At 47.7% G+C, this 19,457-nt stretch overlaps 1 protein-coding gene across 1 annotated transcript in view; it reads right to left on the reverse strand.

Annotated features, from left to right (window-relative positions):
- The window catches only part of LOC139262721 (intelectin-1b-like), a 49,609-nt gene that overhangs the window by 15,720 nt on the left and 14,432 nt on the right, over positions 1-19,457 (reverse strand). Inside the window, exons 2-4 of the mRNA XM_070877871.1 lie at positions 19,145-19,270; positions 12,316-12,563; positions 3,241-3,399 (exon numbers count right to left, since the gene is read on the reverse strand). Of these exons, the coding sequence (XP_070733972.1) occupies positions 3,241-3,399; positions 12,316-12,563; positions 19,145-19,270 (533 nt within the window). The remainder of the gene's footprint in view (positions 1-3,240; positions 3,400-12,315; positions 12,564-19,144; positions 19,271-19,457) is intronic.

A 19,457-nucleotide genomic window follows, 5' to 3' on the forward strand; every position in this document is an offset into this window, starting at 1 on the left:
GGCTGGGGGGCGTACACGTTCACTAAATGGAGCAGCCGTCCCGCAGGCGAACCATGACATGGAGCAAGCGGCCTGATCACCAAGATCTCCGGCTGAAAATGTAGGGTCAGCAAGATGGCCACCCCACAACAAGTGGCAGTGAGGTGGCTCATGCGGACCTCTCCTTGCCATTCCAGGAGCCACGTAGCCTCGTCTCCTGGAATGGTGTGGGTTTCTTGCAGGAAGCACACCGCATATTTCCCCTCCCATAGGAGCGAAAAATTGTTAAATCTACGGCGTGCCTCTCTGCCGCCGTTGGTGTTGAGGCCTGCTATGGTTATCTTCATGACAAGAGCACAGTGCAACCTCTACTAACCTTCTGTGAGGAGGGAGCGGAGTCGTGTGCTGACCTCCACTCCCTCAGCAACCCAGTGAGGAACGTTTTGAGCCGGCGCAGCTCAAGATTACCTTTTTTTGCTAAGGTTCTGTCCGCGCCCATGGTTTTGACGACGGTGCGGATGGACCTGATGAGCAGCGCCGGCTCATTTATCCAGGGCCAGCTTTGCGGCGACCCTGGCATTCCGCCAAAAAGTCCCGGAGTTTCTTGGCAGGAATGCGGTGGGATTCGGCAGCGGGCACGAGGAGATCCATCGCCTCACTGGCAATGGACTCTAAATCCTCTCCCGCGCCTACCACCGAGTACCCATCCTCCTCCGGCAGGTCACCACCAGCGGCCAGTCCTTCGACCCTATGCATACCATGCAGCCCTACCTCTGTCGCAATCCCACCCCAGGATCGTTGGCAGAGGAGTTCTCCATGGGCTCCTCCTGGGATGCCAGGTCGGGAAGTGACAGCGGACGGGGGGACCCCTTCCATCCCAGGCACCGGGAAGCACTGAGAAACCAGGCCGAAAAACATTTCCAGATCCTCCAAGTCCCCTGGCGCCACCGTCCGGGACGGAAATTGGGGTTCCTCACCCTCCCCGCCACCATCCTCCGACCCAGCGTGCAGGGGTTCTTGACATTCATTTACAGCCAGGTCGAGCAGATCCCGGGGGATGTTGAGGTTTGACTGGGCAGGTTCGGACTGGATCTCTTTGGCCTCGCCCAGCCTCAGTCCCCAGGATGCTCGACCCGTGTTTGACTAAACTGATTGAATTTTTTGAGGAGGTAACCATGAGGGTCGATGAGGGTAGTGCATACGATGTAGTATATCTGGACTTTAGCCAGGCTTTTGATAAGGTCCCACATGGTAGACTGGTCATGAAGGTTAAAGATACAGGGCAAAGTGGCAAGTTGGATCCAAAATTGGCTTGGAGGTAGGAAACAAAGGGTAATGATTGATGGATGTTTTTGTGACTGGAAGGATGTTTCTAGTGGGGTTCCGCAGGGTTCAGTACTGGGACCCTTGCTTTTTGTGGTATATATCAATGATTTAGATTTGAATATAGGGAGTATGATTAAGAAGTTTGCGGACGACACTAAAATTGGCTGTGTGGTTAATAATGAAGAGGAAAGTCATAGGCTACAGGAGGATATCAATCTACTGGTCAGGTGGGCAGAGCAATGGCAAATGGAATTTAATTCAGAGAAGTGTGAGGTGATGCACTTTGGGAGGGCTAATAAGGAAAGGGTATACACATTAAGCGGTAGGCCACTTAATAGTGTAGATGAACAAAGGGACATTGGAGTGCTTGTCCACAGATCCCTGAAAGCAGCAGGCCAGGTGGATAAGGTAGTTAAGAAGGCATACGGAATGCTTGCCTTTATTGGCCGAGGTATAGAATATAAGAGCAGGGAGGTTATGCTTAAATTGTATAATACTTTGGTTAGGCCACAGCTGGAGTGCAGTTCTGGTCGCCGTATTATAGGAAGGACATGATTGCACGAGAGAAGGTGCAGAGGAGATTTACTAGGATGCTGCCTGGAATAGAGTTTTGAGGACAGATTGGATAGGCTGGGTTTGTTCTCATTGGAATAGAGGAGGTTGAGAGGAGACCTCATTGAGGTGTACAAAATATTGACGGGCCTGGACATAGTGGATAGTAAGGGTCTATTTCCATTGGAGAAGAGGTCTATTACGAGGGGGCATAGTTTTAAGGTGGTTGGTGAAAGGTTTAGAGGGGATTTGAGGTGGGGGGGTTTCTTTGCGCTGAGGGTTGTAGGGATCTGGAACACTCTGCCTGAAAAAGTGGTGAATGCAGAAACCCTCACCACTTTTAAGAGATGGACCTAGAGTTGGTAATTGGGATTAGACTGGATGACCTTTTATTGGACGGTGCAGATATAATGGTAAGTACTGCAGGGAATCGAATACAGCCAGGATGATCCCCTGGACTAATTTTGATCACCTGGATGGGTCGGAGAGGAATTTATCCAAATTTTCTCTCCATAAATCTGGACCGACTAGGCTTATATTCACTGGAATTTAGAAGAATGAGAGCAGATCACATAGAAGCGTGTAAAATTCTGACGGGATTGGACAGGTTAGATGCAGGAAGAATGTTCCTGATGTTGGGGAAGTCCAGAACCAGGGTTCACAGTCTAAGGATAAGGGGTAAGCCATTTAGGTCCGAGATGAGGAGAAACTTCTTCACCCAGAGAATTGTGAACCTATGGAATTCTCTACCACAGAAAGTTGTTGAGTCCAGTTGGTTGGATATATTCAAAAGGATGTTAGATGTGGCCCTTACGGCTAAAGGGATCATGGGATATGGAGTGGTGTATTGAAGTTGCATGTTCAGCCATGATCATATTGAATGGTGGTGCAGGCTCGAAGGGCAAAATGGCCTGCTCCTGCACCTTTTTTCTATGTTTCTATGTTTCAATGTAAAGTGGTCTGGGTTTTTATCTGGTTTTTGCCTCTCCCAGGAGATCACATTCGAGTGTAGACTGTTTCAGTATAAGGGGTGTCGCAGTTGTGTGAGGCGGACTGGTTGGGCTGGGTGCTCGTTGCCTTTCCGTCATTGTTCATAGGTTTATACGTAATCTTGAGGGCTGCTGACCGAGGGCCGTGCGGCTATTTGTCGGCCGGCGTGGACACAATGGGCTGAAATAGCCTCTTTCTGCGCTGTAAATTTCTATGTTTCTATGTTTTAATTTTGTGATTGTGCAGATGAATATTATCGGAGACTTGAACTGTAACCTAACCAGCACAATTTTGAGTGCGATTCGGGGCAAATTCCCGATTGCACCCAAAGCGGAAACTCCACATCTTTTTCAAATGTGGCACTGCACTTTAAGACAATGCTGGGACACTCACCTTGTAAAGCTGGAACAGGTTGCCCCTGTAACGATGCAGGAACTTGGTCTGGGTATGGTAGCGGAGGATTGCTGTATCTCTCCAGCTCGTTATGGGCATGTCGTTGGGCACGTGCCACACGGATATGTCTGAGGCCATTATGTCATAGTAACCCGGGTTCTGTTTGGAAGCAGACACAGTTAGTCAGGACTATAGCAAGCAGAGTTCAGGAACATCAAAAAGCATGTGTTACTGAGGTTGACCCCTCTAAGAATCAGATCCAGCTGCACAGTATGGAGTTGATAACATGGTTTTTGGAGCCCATAGCATTGCTGCTCATTGTTTGCTGGCTCAATACACTGTGGAATGCTGAGTCCGACAGAGTGCCTCTTACAATTAAAAACAAGGGCATACAAAGCGGCCACAACTACTGGAAGGACAGAAGTCTGGGAAGCTTTTAAAAGCCAGCAAAGAACAACTAAAAAAATGATTAAGAAAGGGAAGATAGAATATGAAAGTAAACTAGCACAAAATATAAAAACAGATAGCAAGAGTCTCTATAGGTATATAAAAGGGAAAAGAGTGGCTAAAGTAAATGTTGGTCCCTTAGAGGACGAGACCGGGGAACTAGTAATGGGGAACATAGAGATGGCAGAAACTCTGAACAAATAATTTTCATCAGTCTTTATAGTAGAGGACAGTAACAATATTTCAACAGTGGATAGTCAAGGGGCTATAGGTGGGGGAGGAACATAACACAATCACAATCACTAAGGAGGTGGTACTCAGTAAGATAATGGGACGAAAGGCAGATAAATCCCCTGGGCCTGATGGCTTGCATCCTAGGGTCTTAAGAGAAGTAGCGGCAGGGATTGTGGATGCATTGGTTGTAATTTACCAAAATGCCCTGGATTCTGGGGAGGTCCCAGTAGATTGGAAAATTGCAAATGTAATGCCCTATTTAAAAAAGAAATCAGACAAAAAGCAGGAAACTATAGACCAGTTAGCCTAATATCTGTGGTTAGGAAAATGTTGGAGTCCATTATTAAAGAAGCAGTAGCAGGACATTTGGATAAGCAAAATTCGGTTAGACAGAGTCAGCATGGATTTATGAATGGGAAGTCATGTTTGACAAATTTGCTGGAGTTCTTTGAGGATGTAATGAACAGGGTGGATAAAGGGGAACCAGTGGATGTGGTGTATTTGGACTTCCAGAAGGCATTTGACAAGGTGCCACATAAAAGGTTACTGAACAAGAAAAAAGTTCACGGAGTTGGGGGTAATATATTAGATAGAGGATTGGCTAACCAACAGAAAACAGAGTCGGGATAAATGGTTCATGCTCTGGTTGACAACCAGTAACTAGTGGGGTGCCACAGGGATCAGTGCTGGGACCCCAACTAATTACAATCTATATTAACGACGTGGAAGAAGGGATGGAGTGTAACGTAACCAAGATTGCTGACGATGCAAAGATGAGAGGGAGAGCAATGTGTGAGGACACAGAAAATCTGATAAAGGACATAGATAAAGTGAGTGGGCAAAAATTTGGCAGATGGAGTGTAATTCTGGAAAGTGTGAAGTCATGCACTTTGGCAGAAAAAAAATCTAAGAGCAAGTTATTATTTAAATGGAGAAAGATTGCAAAGTGCTGCAGTACAGCAGGACCTGGGGGTTCTTGTGCATGAAACACAAAAGGATAGTATGCAGGTACAGCAAGTGATCAGGAAGGCCAATGGTATAAGAACATAAGAACATAAGAATTAGGATCAGGAGTAGGCCATCTAGCCCCTCGAGCTTGCTCCGCCATTCAATAAGATCATGGCTGATCTGGTCGTGGACTCAGCTCCACTTACCCGCCCTCTCCCCGTAACCCTTAATTCCCTTATTGGTTAAAAATCTATCTTTGACTTGAAAACATTCAATGAGCTAGCCTCAACTACTTCCTTGGGCAGAGAATTCCACAGATTCCTCTGGGAGAAGAAATTCTTTCTCAACTCGGTTTTAAATTGGCTCCTCCGTATTTTGAGGCTGTGCCCCCTCGTTCTAGTCTCCCCCACCAATGGAAACAACCTCTCTGCCTCTATCTTGTCTATCCCTTTCATGATTTTAAATGTTTCTATAAGATCACCCCTCATCCTTCTGAACTCCAACGAGTAAAGACCCAGTCTACTCAATCTATCATCATAAGGTAACCCCCTCATTTCTGGAATCAGCCTAGTGAATCATCTCTGTACCCCTTCCAAAGCTAGTATATCCTTCCTTAAGTAAGGTGACCAAAACTGCACGCAGTACTCCAGGTGCGGCCTTACCAATACCTTATACAGTTGCAGCAAGACCTCCCTGCTTTTGTACTCCATCCCTTTCGCAATGAAGGCCAACATTCCATTTGCCTTCCTGATTACCTGTTGCACCTGCAAACTAACCTTTTGGGATTCATGCACAAGGACTCCCAGGTCCCTCTGCACCACAGCATGTTGTAATTTCTCCCCATTCAAATAATATTCCCTTTTACTGTTTTTTTTCCCAAGGTGGATGACCTCACACTTTCCAACATTGTATTCCATCTGCCAAACCTTAGCCCATTCGCTTAACCTATCTAAATCTCCTTGCAGCCTCTCTGTGTCCTCTACACAACCCGCTTTCCCACTAATCTTAGTGCCATCTGCAAATTTTGTTGCACTACACTCTGTCTCCTCTTCTCGGTCATCTATGTATATTGTAAACAGTTGTGGTCCCAGCACTGATCCCTGTGGCACACCACTAACCACTGATTTCCAACCGGAAAAGGACCCATTTATCCCGACTCTGCTTTCTGTTAGCCAGCCAATTCTCTATCCATGCTAATACATTTTCTCTGACTCCGCGTACCTTTATCTTCTGCAGTAACCTTTTGTGTGTCTTGGCCTTTATTGCAAAGGGGATGGAGTATAAAAGCAGGGGAGTCTTGCTACAGCTGTACAAGGTATTGGTGAGGCTACACCTGGAATATTGCGTGCAGTTTTGGTTTCCATATTTATGAAAGGATATACTTGCTTTGGAGGCAGTTCAGAAAAGGTTCACAAGGTTGATTCCAGGGATGAGGGGGTTGATTTATGAGGAAAGGTTGAGTAGGTTGGGCCTCTACTCATTGGAGTTCAGAAGAATGAGAGGTGATCTTATCGAAAAGTATAAGATTATGAGGGGGCTTGACAAGATGGATGCAGAGAGGGTGTTTCCACTAATGGGGGAGACTAGAACTAGAGGGCATGATCTTAAACTAAGGGGTCACCCATTTAAAACGGAGATGAGAAGGAATTTCTTCTCTGAGGGTTGTAAATCTGTGGAATTTGCTGCCTCGGAGAGCTGTGGAATCTGGGACATTGAATAAATTTAAGACAGAAATAGACATTTTCGTGAGCAATAAGGGGACAAGGGGTTATGGAGTGCAGGCGGGGAAGTGGAGCTGAGTCCATGATCAGATCAGCCATGATCTTATTGAATGGCAGAGCAGGCTCGAGGGACCTTATGGCCTACTCCTCTTCCTATTTCTTATCTTCATGTTCTTATATGTTTGATAATGCAATCCAAGAGCATCTCAGGCTCATTAAAGACCCAATTTCACAGTAAGTGAAAGGAGCTACATAGAATATAATTGATGCACCTGACTGGTGCTGTAAGCGCTTGTACAAAAAGCGTGCAATAAGGTGTAGCACTGCCCATTAGGGTGGCAGTGTGAAATGCTGCAATGCCTGCCTGCATGTGGGGAGTGAATGAAAGTGAATAAAGATGTAAGAAATGAAAATCAAATATAATAGCCGCAGGCTAAGGAGAGACCTCTAACCACACCTTCCTATCCAGAATCTCCATGGTCCTCTTCTCATGAAGTTAATGGTCAGAGCATTGGTGGCCCTTTCCAGTCTGCATGCACTGCGTTTTGTTATGTGCAGCATTCTCCTGCAAACAAGTAGTGTAAAGGGATGTACATTGCAAAGTTGAACATGAGGGAAGATGTATGCCACTCAAGTGGCCAAGTTACTAGGCACCTTCTAGGAGTGTGTCAACATTCAGCGTGCAGGGTCCTTATGCTGGCTGTGCACTTGACAATTACACGTGGAAGCTGACTCCATGTCTGCCCATGATATTGTCAAGAGGCAGCATGCAGATGTGGAAGAGGAGAGAGCCAAGGATGGATCTTTCAGGGACTCTGAAGACAATGGTGCAGGGCTGGGAAGAGAAGCCATTGCTGGAAACGCCCTGGCTATAACAGAATAGGAAGAAGGGCAAAATCAGAAATGGTGTGGAAGATAAATCTGGAGCATCGCTTCAAACTAAACTGTGGCAGAATGACACAGCTTCAAATTAGAAAAACGGGAAATTTAAGACTCATGTGAGGAAGCACTCCTTCAAAAAGAGCTGTCAACGTAATGGAATGGATATCTGGGTAGGGTAATGTAGGGGTTACCTTAGAATGATTTGGATGTGGTGTGATGAGGGCAGTGTAACTTTTTACTTTCTGGATTGATGATCTAAAATCAGGCCAAATGGACTCATTGCTATTTATCGATCTTGTGATTCTTTTGTACAGTTGGTGGCAAAACAATAGGGCAGCCAATATGAGCTGCCTTAGTGGTGTTTGCACTGATGCTCTTCTCTGCACTGCCTGCACTATGCTGGTGGTGGGGGCTTTGATGTTCCTCCAAGCTTCAGTTTCGCTGGAGTCTTTATTCATTTTGTCCTTTTCCCCAGGTCTCGTGTACAGGATCTAAGTTAACTGAGCATCCAACTGATTCATTCCCCTAAACATTTGAACAATTTTAATCCTACCGCATTTCTTTTGTCCAATGAAAACGAATTACTTTAAATGAATCTCTCGTCACTGACTCCTAAATTCCGGCATCATGCTGGTCATTCTGCCCTCACGCGCTCCAGTTTCCTCTGAAACCAATTTCCTTTTTAAGGACAAGTTCCCCATAACTCCCCCGATGTACAGTCCAGTGATCTACACAGGTTAGAAAACATGTTCCAGCTTATCGTTACATTCATTCCTGTCCATGAAGGGTCCTTTCAGTCAGTGATCAGTAATGATGACCAGGTATATTTCTCCTTTGTTCATTCACTTCCCTTCACCTTGCCTGTGCTCTGTGTTTCCTGTTCCAGTTTGTAGAACCTTGGCCGAGACATTCGGTAACGCCCTGGTTGGAAAGTTGGAAAAGTAGCACCAGGCACTAATCATTCTCTTCTCCAGCGATATTCAGCTTTAGCGCTCCAAGAGGGAAGTGGAGCGCTAAATCAAGCTCTAACCACTTCTCTTAACGTGCCCAAGTCAGAGAGTGGGGTGAAAGCGGCAAAGCGCAGAACAGTTTCGAGCGCATTGGTAACGGCATGAGAGGCTGCTTCCCTCGCGTAAAGAGCAGGAACAATGATGCTGCACAAGCTCGTTGTTGGCAGTTCTGTTTTGCCAGGTGACCTGCGCGACTGCCATTACAGCCCCAAACACTCACACAGTGGAGGCCTTGGATATATTGCACTGGTGAAACATGAAAAGCTTTGCGCAGTGACCAGACTGGTGAAAATAATAAAGGTTGCGCTAACTGGAAACCGTTCCCTTAAATTACCACTCCCCAATTGGTCAGCCGTGTTCACAATGCCTCCTCTTGCTGGGGTTGTCGATATGAGGTGTTACAGCAGGGGGAGAGAGTTAATTTTACATCCAGGGCGATAACGGAGCGCTGCGCACTTTCTGACATCATGATCATAGAAACATAGAAACATAGAAACATAGAATATAGGTGCAGGAGTAAGCCATTCCGCCCTTCGAATTGCACCACCATTCAATGAGTTCATGGCTGAACATGCAACTTCAGTACCCCATTCCTGTTTTCTCGCCATACCCCTTGATCCCCCAAGTAGTAAGGACGACATCGAACTCCTTTTTGAATATATTTAGTGAATTGGCCTCAACAACTTTCTGTGGTAGAGAATTCCACAGGTTCACCACACTCTGGGTGAAGATGTTTCTCCTCATCTCGGTCCTAAATGGCTTACCCCCTTATCCTAAGACTGTGACCCCTGGTTCTGGACTTCCCCAACATTGGGAACATTCTTCCTGCATCTAACCTGTCTAAACCCGTCAGAATTTTAAACGTTTCTATGAGATCCCCTCTCATTCTTCTGAACTCCAGTGAATACAAGCCCAGTTGATCCAGTCTTTCTTGATATGTCAGTCCCGCCATCCCGGGAATCAGTCTGGTGAACCTTCCCTGCACTCCTTCAGTAGCAAGAATGTCCTTCCTCAAGTTAGGAGACCAAAACTGTACACAATACTCCAGGTGTGGCCTCACCAAGGCCCTCTACAACTGTAGTAACACCTCCCTGCCCCTGTACTCAAATCCCCTCGCTAGGAAGGCCAACATGCCATTTGCTTTCTTAACCGCCTGCTGTACCTGCATGCCAACCTTCAATGACTGATGTACCATGACACCCAGGTCTCTTTGCACCTCCCCTTTTCCTAATCTGTCACCATTCAGATAATAGTCTGTCTCTCTGTTTTTACCACCAAAGTGGATAACCTCACATTTATCCACATTATACTTCATCTGCCATGCATTTGCCCACTCACCTAACCTATCCAAGTCACTCTGCAGCCTCATAGCATCCTCCTCGCAGCTCACACTGCCACCCAACTTAGTGTCATCCGCAAATTTGGAGATACTACATTTAATCCCCTCGTCTAAATCATTAATGTACAATGTAAACAGCTGGGGCCCCAGCACAGAACCTTGCGGTACCCCACTAGTCACTGCCTGCCATTCTGAAAAGTACCCATTTACTCCTACTCTTTGCTTCCTGTCTGACAACCAGTTCTCAATCCATGTCAGCACACTATCCCCAATCCCATGTGCTTTAACTTTGCACGTTAATCTCTTGTGTGGGACCTTGTCGAAAGCCTTCTGAAAGTCCAAATACACCACATCAACTGGTTCTCCCTTGTCCACTCTACTGGAAACATCCTCAAAAAATTCCAGAAGATTTGTCAAGCATGATTTCCCTTTCACAAATCCATGCTGACTTGGACCTATCATGTCACCTCTTTCCAAATGCACTGCTATGACATCCTTAATAATTGATTCCATCATTTTACCCACTACTGATTTCAGGCTGACCAGTCTATAATTCCCTGTTTTCTCTCTCCCTCCTTTTTTAAAAAGTGGTGTTACATTGGATACCCTCCACTCCATAGGAGCTGATCCAGAGTCTATGGAATGTTGGAAAATGACTGTCAATGCATCCGCTATTTCCAAGGCCACCTCCTTAAGTACTCTGGGATGCAGTCCATCAGGCCCTGGGGATTTATCGGCCTTCAATCCCATCAATTTCCCCAACACAATTTCCTGACGAATAAGGATTTCCCTCAGTTCCTCCTTCTTTACTAGACCCTCTAACCCCTTCTATATCCGGAAGGTTGTTTGTGTCCTCCTTCGTGAATACCGAACCAATGTACTTGTTCAATTGGTCTGCCATTTCTTTGTTCCCAGTTATGACTTCCCCTGATTCTGACTGCAGGGGACCTACGTTTGTCTTTACTAACCTTTTTCTCTTTACATATCTACAGACGCTTTTGCAGTCCGTCTTAATGTTCCCTGCAAGCTTCCTCTCGTACTCTATTTTCCATGCCCGAATCAAACCCTTTGTCCTCCTCTGCTGAGTTCTAAATTTCTCCCAGTCCCCGGGTCCGCTGCTATTCTGGCCAATTTGTATGCCACTTCCTTGGCTTTAATATTATCCTTGATTTCCCTTGATAGCCACGGTTGAGCCACCTTCCCTTTTTTATTTTTACGCCAGACAGGGATGTACAATTGTTGTGCTTCATCCATGCGGTCTCTAAATGTCTGCCATTGCCCATCCACTGTCAACCCCTTAAGTATCATTCGCCAATCTATCCTAGCCAATTCACGCCTCATACCTTCAAAGTTACCCTTCTTTAAGTTCTGGACCATGGTCTCTGAATTAACTGTTTCATTCTCCACCCTAATGTAGAATTCCACCATATTATGGTCACTCTTTCCCAAGTGGCCTCGCACAACGAGATTGCTAATTAATCCTCTCTCATTACACAACACCCAATCTAAAATGGCCTCCCCCCTAGATGGTTCCTCGACATATTGGTCTAGAAAACCATCCCTTATGCACTCCAGGAAATCCTCCTCCACCATATTGCTTCCAGTTTGGTTAGCCCAATCTATGTGCATATTAAAGTCACCCACTAGCGAGGCACGAGAGGCTCAGGCGCTACGGGTTAGCACCAGCGCTAAACTGGCACTGAAGTTCGTGGGCATCGCTGCATTCGCCATGTCCGGTCGCTAACCCCTTCGTGTTCCGTTAGCACCCCAACCAGGCACTAACTGATGGTGCTATCCTACCGAATTTCTAGTCCTAATAATGTCAACATTAAAAGCCCCCTGTCCTCCCTTCGCCCACCCATTTAATTGTCAATCTCACTTGGATTTGGCACTTGCTCACACAGCTAGCTGTCATCAGCAAATTCGATATTGGTACAAGGATAACTCTTCCCCATTCAACTTGTTAATAGTGTGAGCAGCAAGTGATTCTTGTGAAATTTACTTATTACTAACTCCCAGGAGGGCTTCAATTTGTCTTCTACCTTCAATTGATTATAAACACAATTCGTTAATAATTTGCGAGCCTTGATCTTCTTCAGAAGACTCCTAAGTCCAGTGTTAGAACATGAGGAAGTTCCATTCTGGTTATTTAGCAGGCAGAGTGGGCTGAGGGCAGCACTCACCAATCACATCGTCATCTCATGGAGTCAAATAGGAGGGACTTCTCTGCACAATATCTGTCAACCATCAATCAACCAGGTAACAAAAGGCAAGATACCACAATATCTTCCCTCACACGGCTGCAAATTGAACGGGGCAGTTTAGTAGATGTCCTTTCTCTTTAACTACAAGCTACACTCAGCTCCTCCAGTTAGACTTCTCCTTCTTTGCACATTTGTCTTAATTGCCTCAGCTCTGGTCAGTGCTCCATTAGCCCCAGTCGCTACAAACCATGCATTCTTTTAAGCAAAGAGATGTCAAAAAAGTTCATCACCTTCAAGTCGTCACTTGTTGCTCCATCTATTGAACCAAATGTTACATAGTTGGACCATGACCCGTCTCCTGCCGGACATCGAGCATCATTCCCTTGTTGGCTGGACCAGCGGTCCCCAGTGGTGCATTTCCCGTACATGTTGTTCTCGTGGACGCTTGCGACAAGAGTCCAACCACCGCCATTGGTAGTCATGTCACAGAAGGCCTGATAGGGTGAGCCATCTTTGGTTCTCAACATCTGGATACCATCTGTGGTAAAGAGTATAATATAAGGTAAAGCAATTGAATCAGAGAGTTGGAGAACAGCAGTGTCTCTGTACATGAAGGGTTTGGAACCACTACCACAACTGGAAGGATACATTGGGCTCGATTTCCCTGTATTGTGCCTGGGTATATTGGATCACCTTGAGGAGGGGATTGAATGCAGGTAATGGAGATCATTCGATATTCAATGAATGTATAAAACGATCAGTCAGAGGCTACTCATAATAAAGAACTTGTATTTATATAGTGCCTTTTAGGCAGTGAAATGTCCCAATGCGCTTCACAGGAGTATTATGTGATAAAATTTGAAACCGATTTGAAACTGGAAATTAGCACATGTGACCAAAAGCTTGGTCAAAGAGGTTTGGTTTAAGGAGCATCTTGAAAGAGGAAAGAGAGATAGAGAGGCAGAAAGGTTTAGGCAGCGAGTTCCAGAGCTTGGGGCTTAGGCAACAGAAGGCACAACCACCAATGGTTGAGTGATTATAAGCAGGGATGCACAGGAGAGCATAATTACAGGAGCACAGACATCTCTGGGGTTGTGGGGCTGGAGGAGATTACAGAGATAGGGAGGGGCAAGTGGGTGGAGGGATTTTAAAATAAGAATGAGAATTTTGAAACCGACGCGTTGCTTAACCAGAAGACAATGTCGGTCAGCGAGCATGGGGTGTTGGGTGAGTGGGCAGCCGAGTTTTGGATCACCTCTAGTTTACATAGGGTAGAATGTGGGAGGCCAGTCAAGAGCGCGTTGGTCTAGAGGTAACAAAGGCATGGATGAGGGCTTCAGCTGTGGATGAGCTGAGGCAAGGGTGGAGATGGGATATGTTATGGAGGTGGAAAGAGGCGGTCTTAATTATGCTAAGGATGTGTGTTCGAAAGCTAATTTCTGGATTAAATATTACCACAAGGTTGCGATCATTCTGGCTCAGCCTCAGACAGGAGTTGGGGAGAGTCCTGGAGTCAGTGTCTCGGGAACGGAGTTTGTGGCGGGAACCGAAAATAATGGCTTCGGTCTTCCCAATATTCAATTGGAGAACATTTCTGCTCATCCAGAACTGGATGTTGGATAAGCAATATGACAATTTAGGGATCGTGGAGGGGTCGAGAGAAGTGGCAGTGAGGTAGAGCTGGGTGTTATCAGCGTACATGTGGAAACTGATGCTGTGTTTCCGGATGATGTCGCCTAGAGGCAAAGTAGATGAGAAACACTCCACAGCTAATGTAAGTTTAATCACTATTGTACTGTAGGGAACAATTATATATCGGTCAGCGATCACCCCTGCTTGATTTTCCTCTAGGCACTGTACCCACCCGATCCAATAAATCCCAACGCAGCAACAGGAAACTCTATCCCATTTCTTTATTTTTCTTTGCACCTTCCTATTTTCTCCTAAATTTGCCTCTCCCAATGTCAGGCTCTGCTCCTGGGCTGTGGTTCCATGGGCAGCAACTCTGTGCTTCTTCACTGAAGTTCCCATTCTCAGGGTATTTTTCAGACTTTGTAGTACTGGCGGGGAGCTCGCTGGTGTGTACCACATCTTTAAATTAAGGCTCGGAAGCATTGCACACAGCGCCCGTGCTGATTTCTGACACTCACTTCCAGCACTCGCGTCTCCCACCACCAGAGTGAAGTCCAAACATCAGCTGCTTTTAATCGTGGGACCTCAGCAGCACAGTGCAACCTCTCTCCTTTTTTGTCATGGGGCATCCTTAGAGAGCCAATAAGGTCACATGATAAAGACAGGAGGAACCCAACTAACTTTATCCTTCACCAAGCTGGAGACAGCCCCTGTGAGATCCTCACAGCCACTCTGGTCTACCCTCATCTACAATGCTTTCACTAGTGGGCTTCATGAATAAAACATGATAGAATTTGGACTTATAATCAAGAGTAAGGACATTTCTCCTTATTTCTCGACCAGATTCATTAGTAACTATCTTGTATCAACTCAATTTAGTTTTGGATTCTCCCGCAAGGGGAAACATTCACTTCACAACTACCGTGACCAACCCATTCATAGGCCCCAAGTTTCTACATGAGTTGCTCCTGATTTTTAGGAGCAACTGGTGTAGAACGGAGTATCTTAGAAATCGGAATTCTCGTCATTTAGTTTGCTCCAGTTCTAGTCAGTTAGAACAGTTTCACTTTGGAACAGAATTTTTTTTTCAAAAGAGGGCGTGTCTGGCCACTTACACCTGTTTTCAAAGTTTCGTCAGTGAAAACTTGCTCCAAACTAACTTAGAATGGAGTAAGTGAAGATTTTTGTACGCTCGATAAAACCTTGTCTACACTTTAGAAAATCAGGCGTAGGTTACAAATCAGGCGTAGGGAATGGTGGGGGGGGGTGTTTAAAGGGAAGTTTACAAACATTAAACACTTCAGTTTTACAAATAAAGAGCCATCATCAATAATAAATGATAAATGCATCAATAAATCAACCAATAAATCAATCAAAAAAAATTAATAAGAAATAATTTTTTTTTAAATCAATAAATAAAACATTTTCTACTTACCAACTGCAGCACCGGGAGCCCTCCAACAGCGTGCTGGGATGCCCCCCCAGTGTGTCTCTGTCAGTGTCTCTATCTCTCTGTCTGTCTGCGTGTCTCTCATTCTCTGTCTGTCAGGGTCTGTGTTTCTGGGAGGGGGAGGAGGGGGGTAGAGGGAGGGATGGGGGGAGAAGGGGGAGGGATGGGGGGGAGAAGGGGGAGGGATGGGGGGGAGAAGGGAGAGGGATGGGGGGGGAGAAGGGGGAGGGATGGGGGGGAGAAGGGGTAGGGATGGGGGGAGAAGGGAGATGGGGAGGAAGGAAGGAGATTGGGGAGGAAGGAAGGAGATTGGGGAGGAAGGAAAGAGATTGGGGAGGAAGGAAGGAGATTGGGGAGGAAGGAAGGAGATTGGGGAGGAAGGAAGGAGATTGGGGAGGAAGGAAGGAGATTGGGGAGGAAGGAAGGAGATTTGTGGGGGGGAAGGAGATTTGAGGGGGGGGAAGGAGATTGGGGGGAGAGAAAGAGATTGGGGGGGAGAGAAAGAGATTGGGGGGGAGAGAAAGAGATTGGGGGGGAGAGAAAGAGATTGGGGGGGAGAGAAAGAGATTGGGGGGGAGAGAAAGAGATTGGGGGGGAGAGAAAGAGATTGGGGGGAGAGAGAAAGAGATTGGGGGGAGAGAGAAAGAGATTGGGGGGAGAGAGAAAGAGATTGGGGGGAGAGAGAAAGAGATTGGGGGGGAGAGAGAAAGAGATTGGGGGGAGAGAGAAAGAGATTGGGGGGAGAGAGAAAGAGATTGGGGGGGGGAGAGAAAGAGATTGGGGGAGGGGAAGGAGATTGGGGGAGGGGAAGGAGATTGGGGGGGAAGGAGATTGGGGGGGGAAGGAGATTGGGGGGGAAGGAGATTGGGGGGGGAAGCAGATTTGGGGGGGAAGCAGATTTGGGGGGGGAAAGAGATTGGGGGGGGAAAAGAGATTGGAGGGGGAAAAGAGATTGGGAGGGAGGAAGGAGATGGGGGGGGGGAGGAAGTAGATGGGGGGGAGGAAGGAGATGGGGGGGGGAGGAAGGAGATGCGGGGGGAGGAAGGAGATGGGGGGGGGAGGAAGGAGATGGGGGGGTGGTTGGGGGTGAAGGAGAAGGGGGAGGGAGGCTGAACGGGCCGGGCCCGAGACTTCGGGGCAGGGCCGTCCCCAGCACCAGATTTACAGGTAGGTGGCGTTGGGTTGGGTCGGGCCGTGTCGGGTCCGGTCCGGAGGTGGGGGGGGAGCGGGTGTCGCGTCCGGTCCGGGGGTGGGGGGGGAGCGGGTGTCGGGTCCGGTCCGGGGGTGGGGGAGCGGGAGTCGAGTCGGGTCGGGAGGAAGCAGGAGCTGGCCGTGGGAGGATCCTTATTCACACAGCCCCAGTGAGGCCATTCGGCCAGGGCTAGGGGCTGCGAGCTTCGGGCCCCTCCCACACGGTTTCGGGCGCCTGGAGCTACTGCACTTGCGTGCCCACTGCAGCGCGCATGTGCAGAGGTCCCGGCACTGTTTTCGGCGCAGGGACCTGGCTCCATCCTCTACAGCTCCTGCTGCGTTGCGCCGAGGGCAAGAGGACCTGCAGGGAGCTGGAGAATCTGGAGAGTTTTTTTAGGCGCACTTTGTGGTGCGAAAAACGGGCGTCCAGGTCGGGACTGCGCCATTCTAGGCGCGGCTTGAAACTTGGGCCCATTCTGTTAAAGACCGCGATCAGGTCACCTCTAGGTCTTCTCTTTTTAAATAAAATCCCCAACTTGTTCAATCATTCACATTGATCTATATTAGAGTTTATTTGCCACTTATCTGCTTAAGTTTTCTAATGCCTTTTATTTTGTTGCATTCTCCCTCAGTATTAGCTATACTCACAGTTTGGTATCATCTGCAATTTGTGATATTTGGTTACTTGTTCCTAAATCCAAATTATTGTTGTAAATTATGAATGACAGTGGTCCCAGCACTGATCCTTGTGGGACACCGCTTTCTACCTTCCTCCAATCTGATTGACGACTCTCTGCTTTCTATTTTTTAGCCAATTGCTATCCATTCAGCTATTTGTCCTCAGCCTCCACATGCCGTAAGCTTTGTCATGAGCCCGAATTCCTCCCCTTTCTCTGTACGTTTGAGACAACTACTCACCATCTTCTTCTCTTGCTGCTGTTTTCTAAACGTAATTCTAAGTTTAAATAGATGATTCATGAAATATTTCTGATTCAACTCCACTTCGACTATGTTGAAAACATAACCTGGACGGACACTTCGGTGCCACACTGAGCAAATGTTGTATTGTGAGATAGTTACAGGGAGGCGAGGTGGGTGTGAGTGAGGCCGAGGATGCGGAGGCCCTGACGACCTTACTGACAGGACCTCAGTTACATATTTAGCTGTGTTTCCCACCCGGCTGATGGATAGGGGGAAGACCAGCAGCAGGAAGTCACAGCCGTGGGCCCTTGGGAACGGTCCCGGGGAGTCGGCGAGGCCCACGGCCGTAACTTGGGGTGAAGCCCGGGATCGGGAGGGAGAGAGGCCCGGGATCGGGAGGGGGAAAGGCCCAGGATCGGGAGGGGGAGAGGCCCAGTATCGGGAGGGGGAGAGGCCCAGGATCGGGAGGGGGAGAGGCCCAGGATCAGGAGGGGGAGAGGCCCAGGATCGGGAGGGGAGAGAGGCCCGAGATCGGGAGGGGAGAGAGGCCCGAGATCGGGAGGGCGAGAGGCCCAGGATCGGGAGGGGGAGAGGCCCAGGATCGGGAGGGGGAGAGGCCCAGGATCGGGAGGGGGAGAGGCCCAGGATCGGGAGGGGGAGAGGCCCAGGATCGGGAGGGGGAGAGGTCCAGGATCGGGAGGGGGAGAGGTCCAGGATCGGGAGGGGGAGAGGCCCAGGATCGGGAGGGGGAGAGGCCCAGGATCGGGAGGGGGAGAGAAAGGGAGGAGACCAAAGGCTTCCTTGAGGGGCTGAGGGAGGTGATGCAAACCTGATCCCCCTGGCCCACTTGCACTGTGGGAGCCCAATTTAAATATGTTCATTAAGTGTCTCGCTTCTCCACAGTCGCACACTCGGAGACCCTGATATCGACTGCTGTAAAAAAGGCTGTGGGCACATGGGCTCGCATTCTGTAATTTAATTTTTTCCTGGGCGTCGCTGGAAAAGCCAACATTTATTGCCCATCCCTAATTGCCCTTGTGAAGATGGTGATGAGCCACTTCCAAGATATATTTTCAAGTCAGGATGGCGTGTATTTGGAGGGGAATTTGCAGGTGATGGTGTTCCCATGCACCTGCTGCCCTTGTCCTTCTAGGTGGTAGAGGTCGCAGGTTTGGGAGGTGCTGCTGAAAAATCCTTGGCGAGTTGCTGCAGGGCATCTTGTAGATGTTACACACTGTAGACACAGTGTGCCAGTGGTGGAGGGAATAAATGTTTAAGGTGGCGGATGGGGTGTCAATCAAGTGGACTGCTTTGTCGTGAATGGTGTTGAGCTTCTTGAGTGTTGGAGCGGCATTCATCCAGGGAAGTGGAGAGTATTCCATCACACTCCTGACTTGTGCCTTGTAGATGGTGGAAAAGCTTTCGGGAGTCAGGAGGTGAGACACTTGCCGCAGAATACCCAGCCTCTGACCTGCTCTTGTTGCCACAGTATTTCTGTGGCTGGTCCAGTTAAGTTTCTGGTCAATGGTGACCCCCAGGGTGTTGATGGTGGGGGATTGGGCAATGGTAATGCTGTTGATTGTCAAGGGGAGGTGGTTAGACTCCCGTTGGTTGAGTTAGTCATTGGCTGACACTTGTGTGGTGCAAATCTTACTTGCCACCTACCTGCCCAAGCCTGAATGTCGTCGAGGTCTTGCTGCACGTGGGCATGGACTGCTTCATTTTCTGTGGCGTTGCGAATGGAACTGAACACTGTGCAATCATCAGCGAACATCTCCAGTTCCCCATATTTAAATCTTGAAGCCCCATCCTGACCCTCTCCCGCCCATCGTTGGGTGGGGTTGGGAAGAGGGAGTTCATCTCGAGGCCATTGTCTTTTGGATCAAATAGAGGCTATATGATAAATGAAAAATGAAATCATTTACCTTGGGTGATGTTATATTTCTCTTTGAGTTCCCTGCAGCTCCTGGTTAAATTATTGAAGTCATTTCCCTCAAAGATTCCAGGTATATTGACAATTGTAATATCACGCTTTGCAAAGTCAATTTCATCTGAAAATCAAAACAAAGATATATTTAGTACCATTGGAGACACAAGACACAGAGAAAGAGACAGAAGGAGACACAGAGAAAGAGAGGCCCCAAGTTTCCACACGCGGTGAAAAAGTCGCACCTCAGAGCTGGGCGCCTGTTTTTCGCGCCGAAAACGGCGCCGGAAAAAAAGTGCGGTATTCTCGAG

Source organism: Pristiophorus japonicus, chromosome 4 (genome assembly GCF_044704955.1).
Source record: "Pristiophorus japonicus isolate sPriJap1 chromosome 4, sPriJap1.hap1, whole genome shotgun sequence".
NCBI classification, from domain to species: domain Eukaryota; kingdom Metazoa; phylum Chordata; class Chondrichthyes; family Pristiophoridae; genus Pristiophorus; species Pristiophorus japonicus.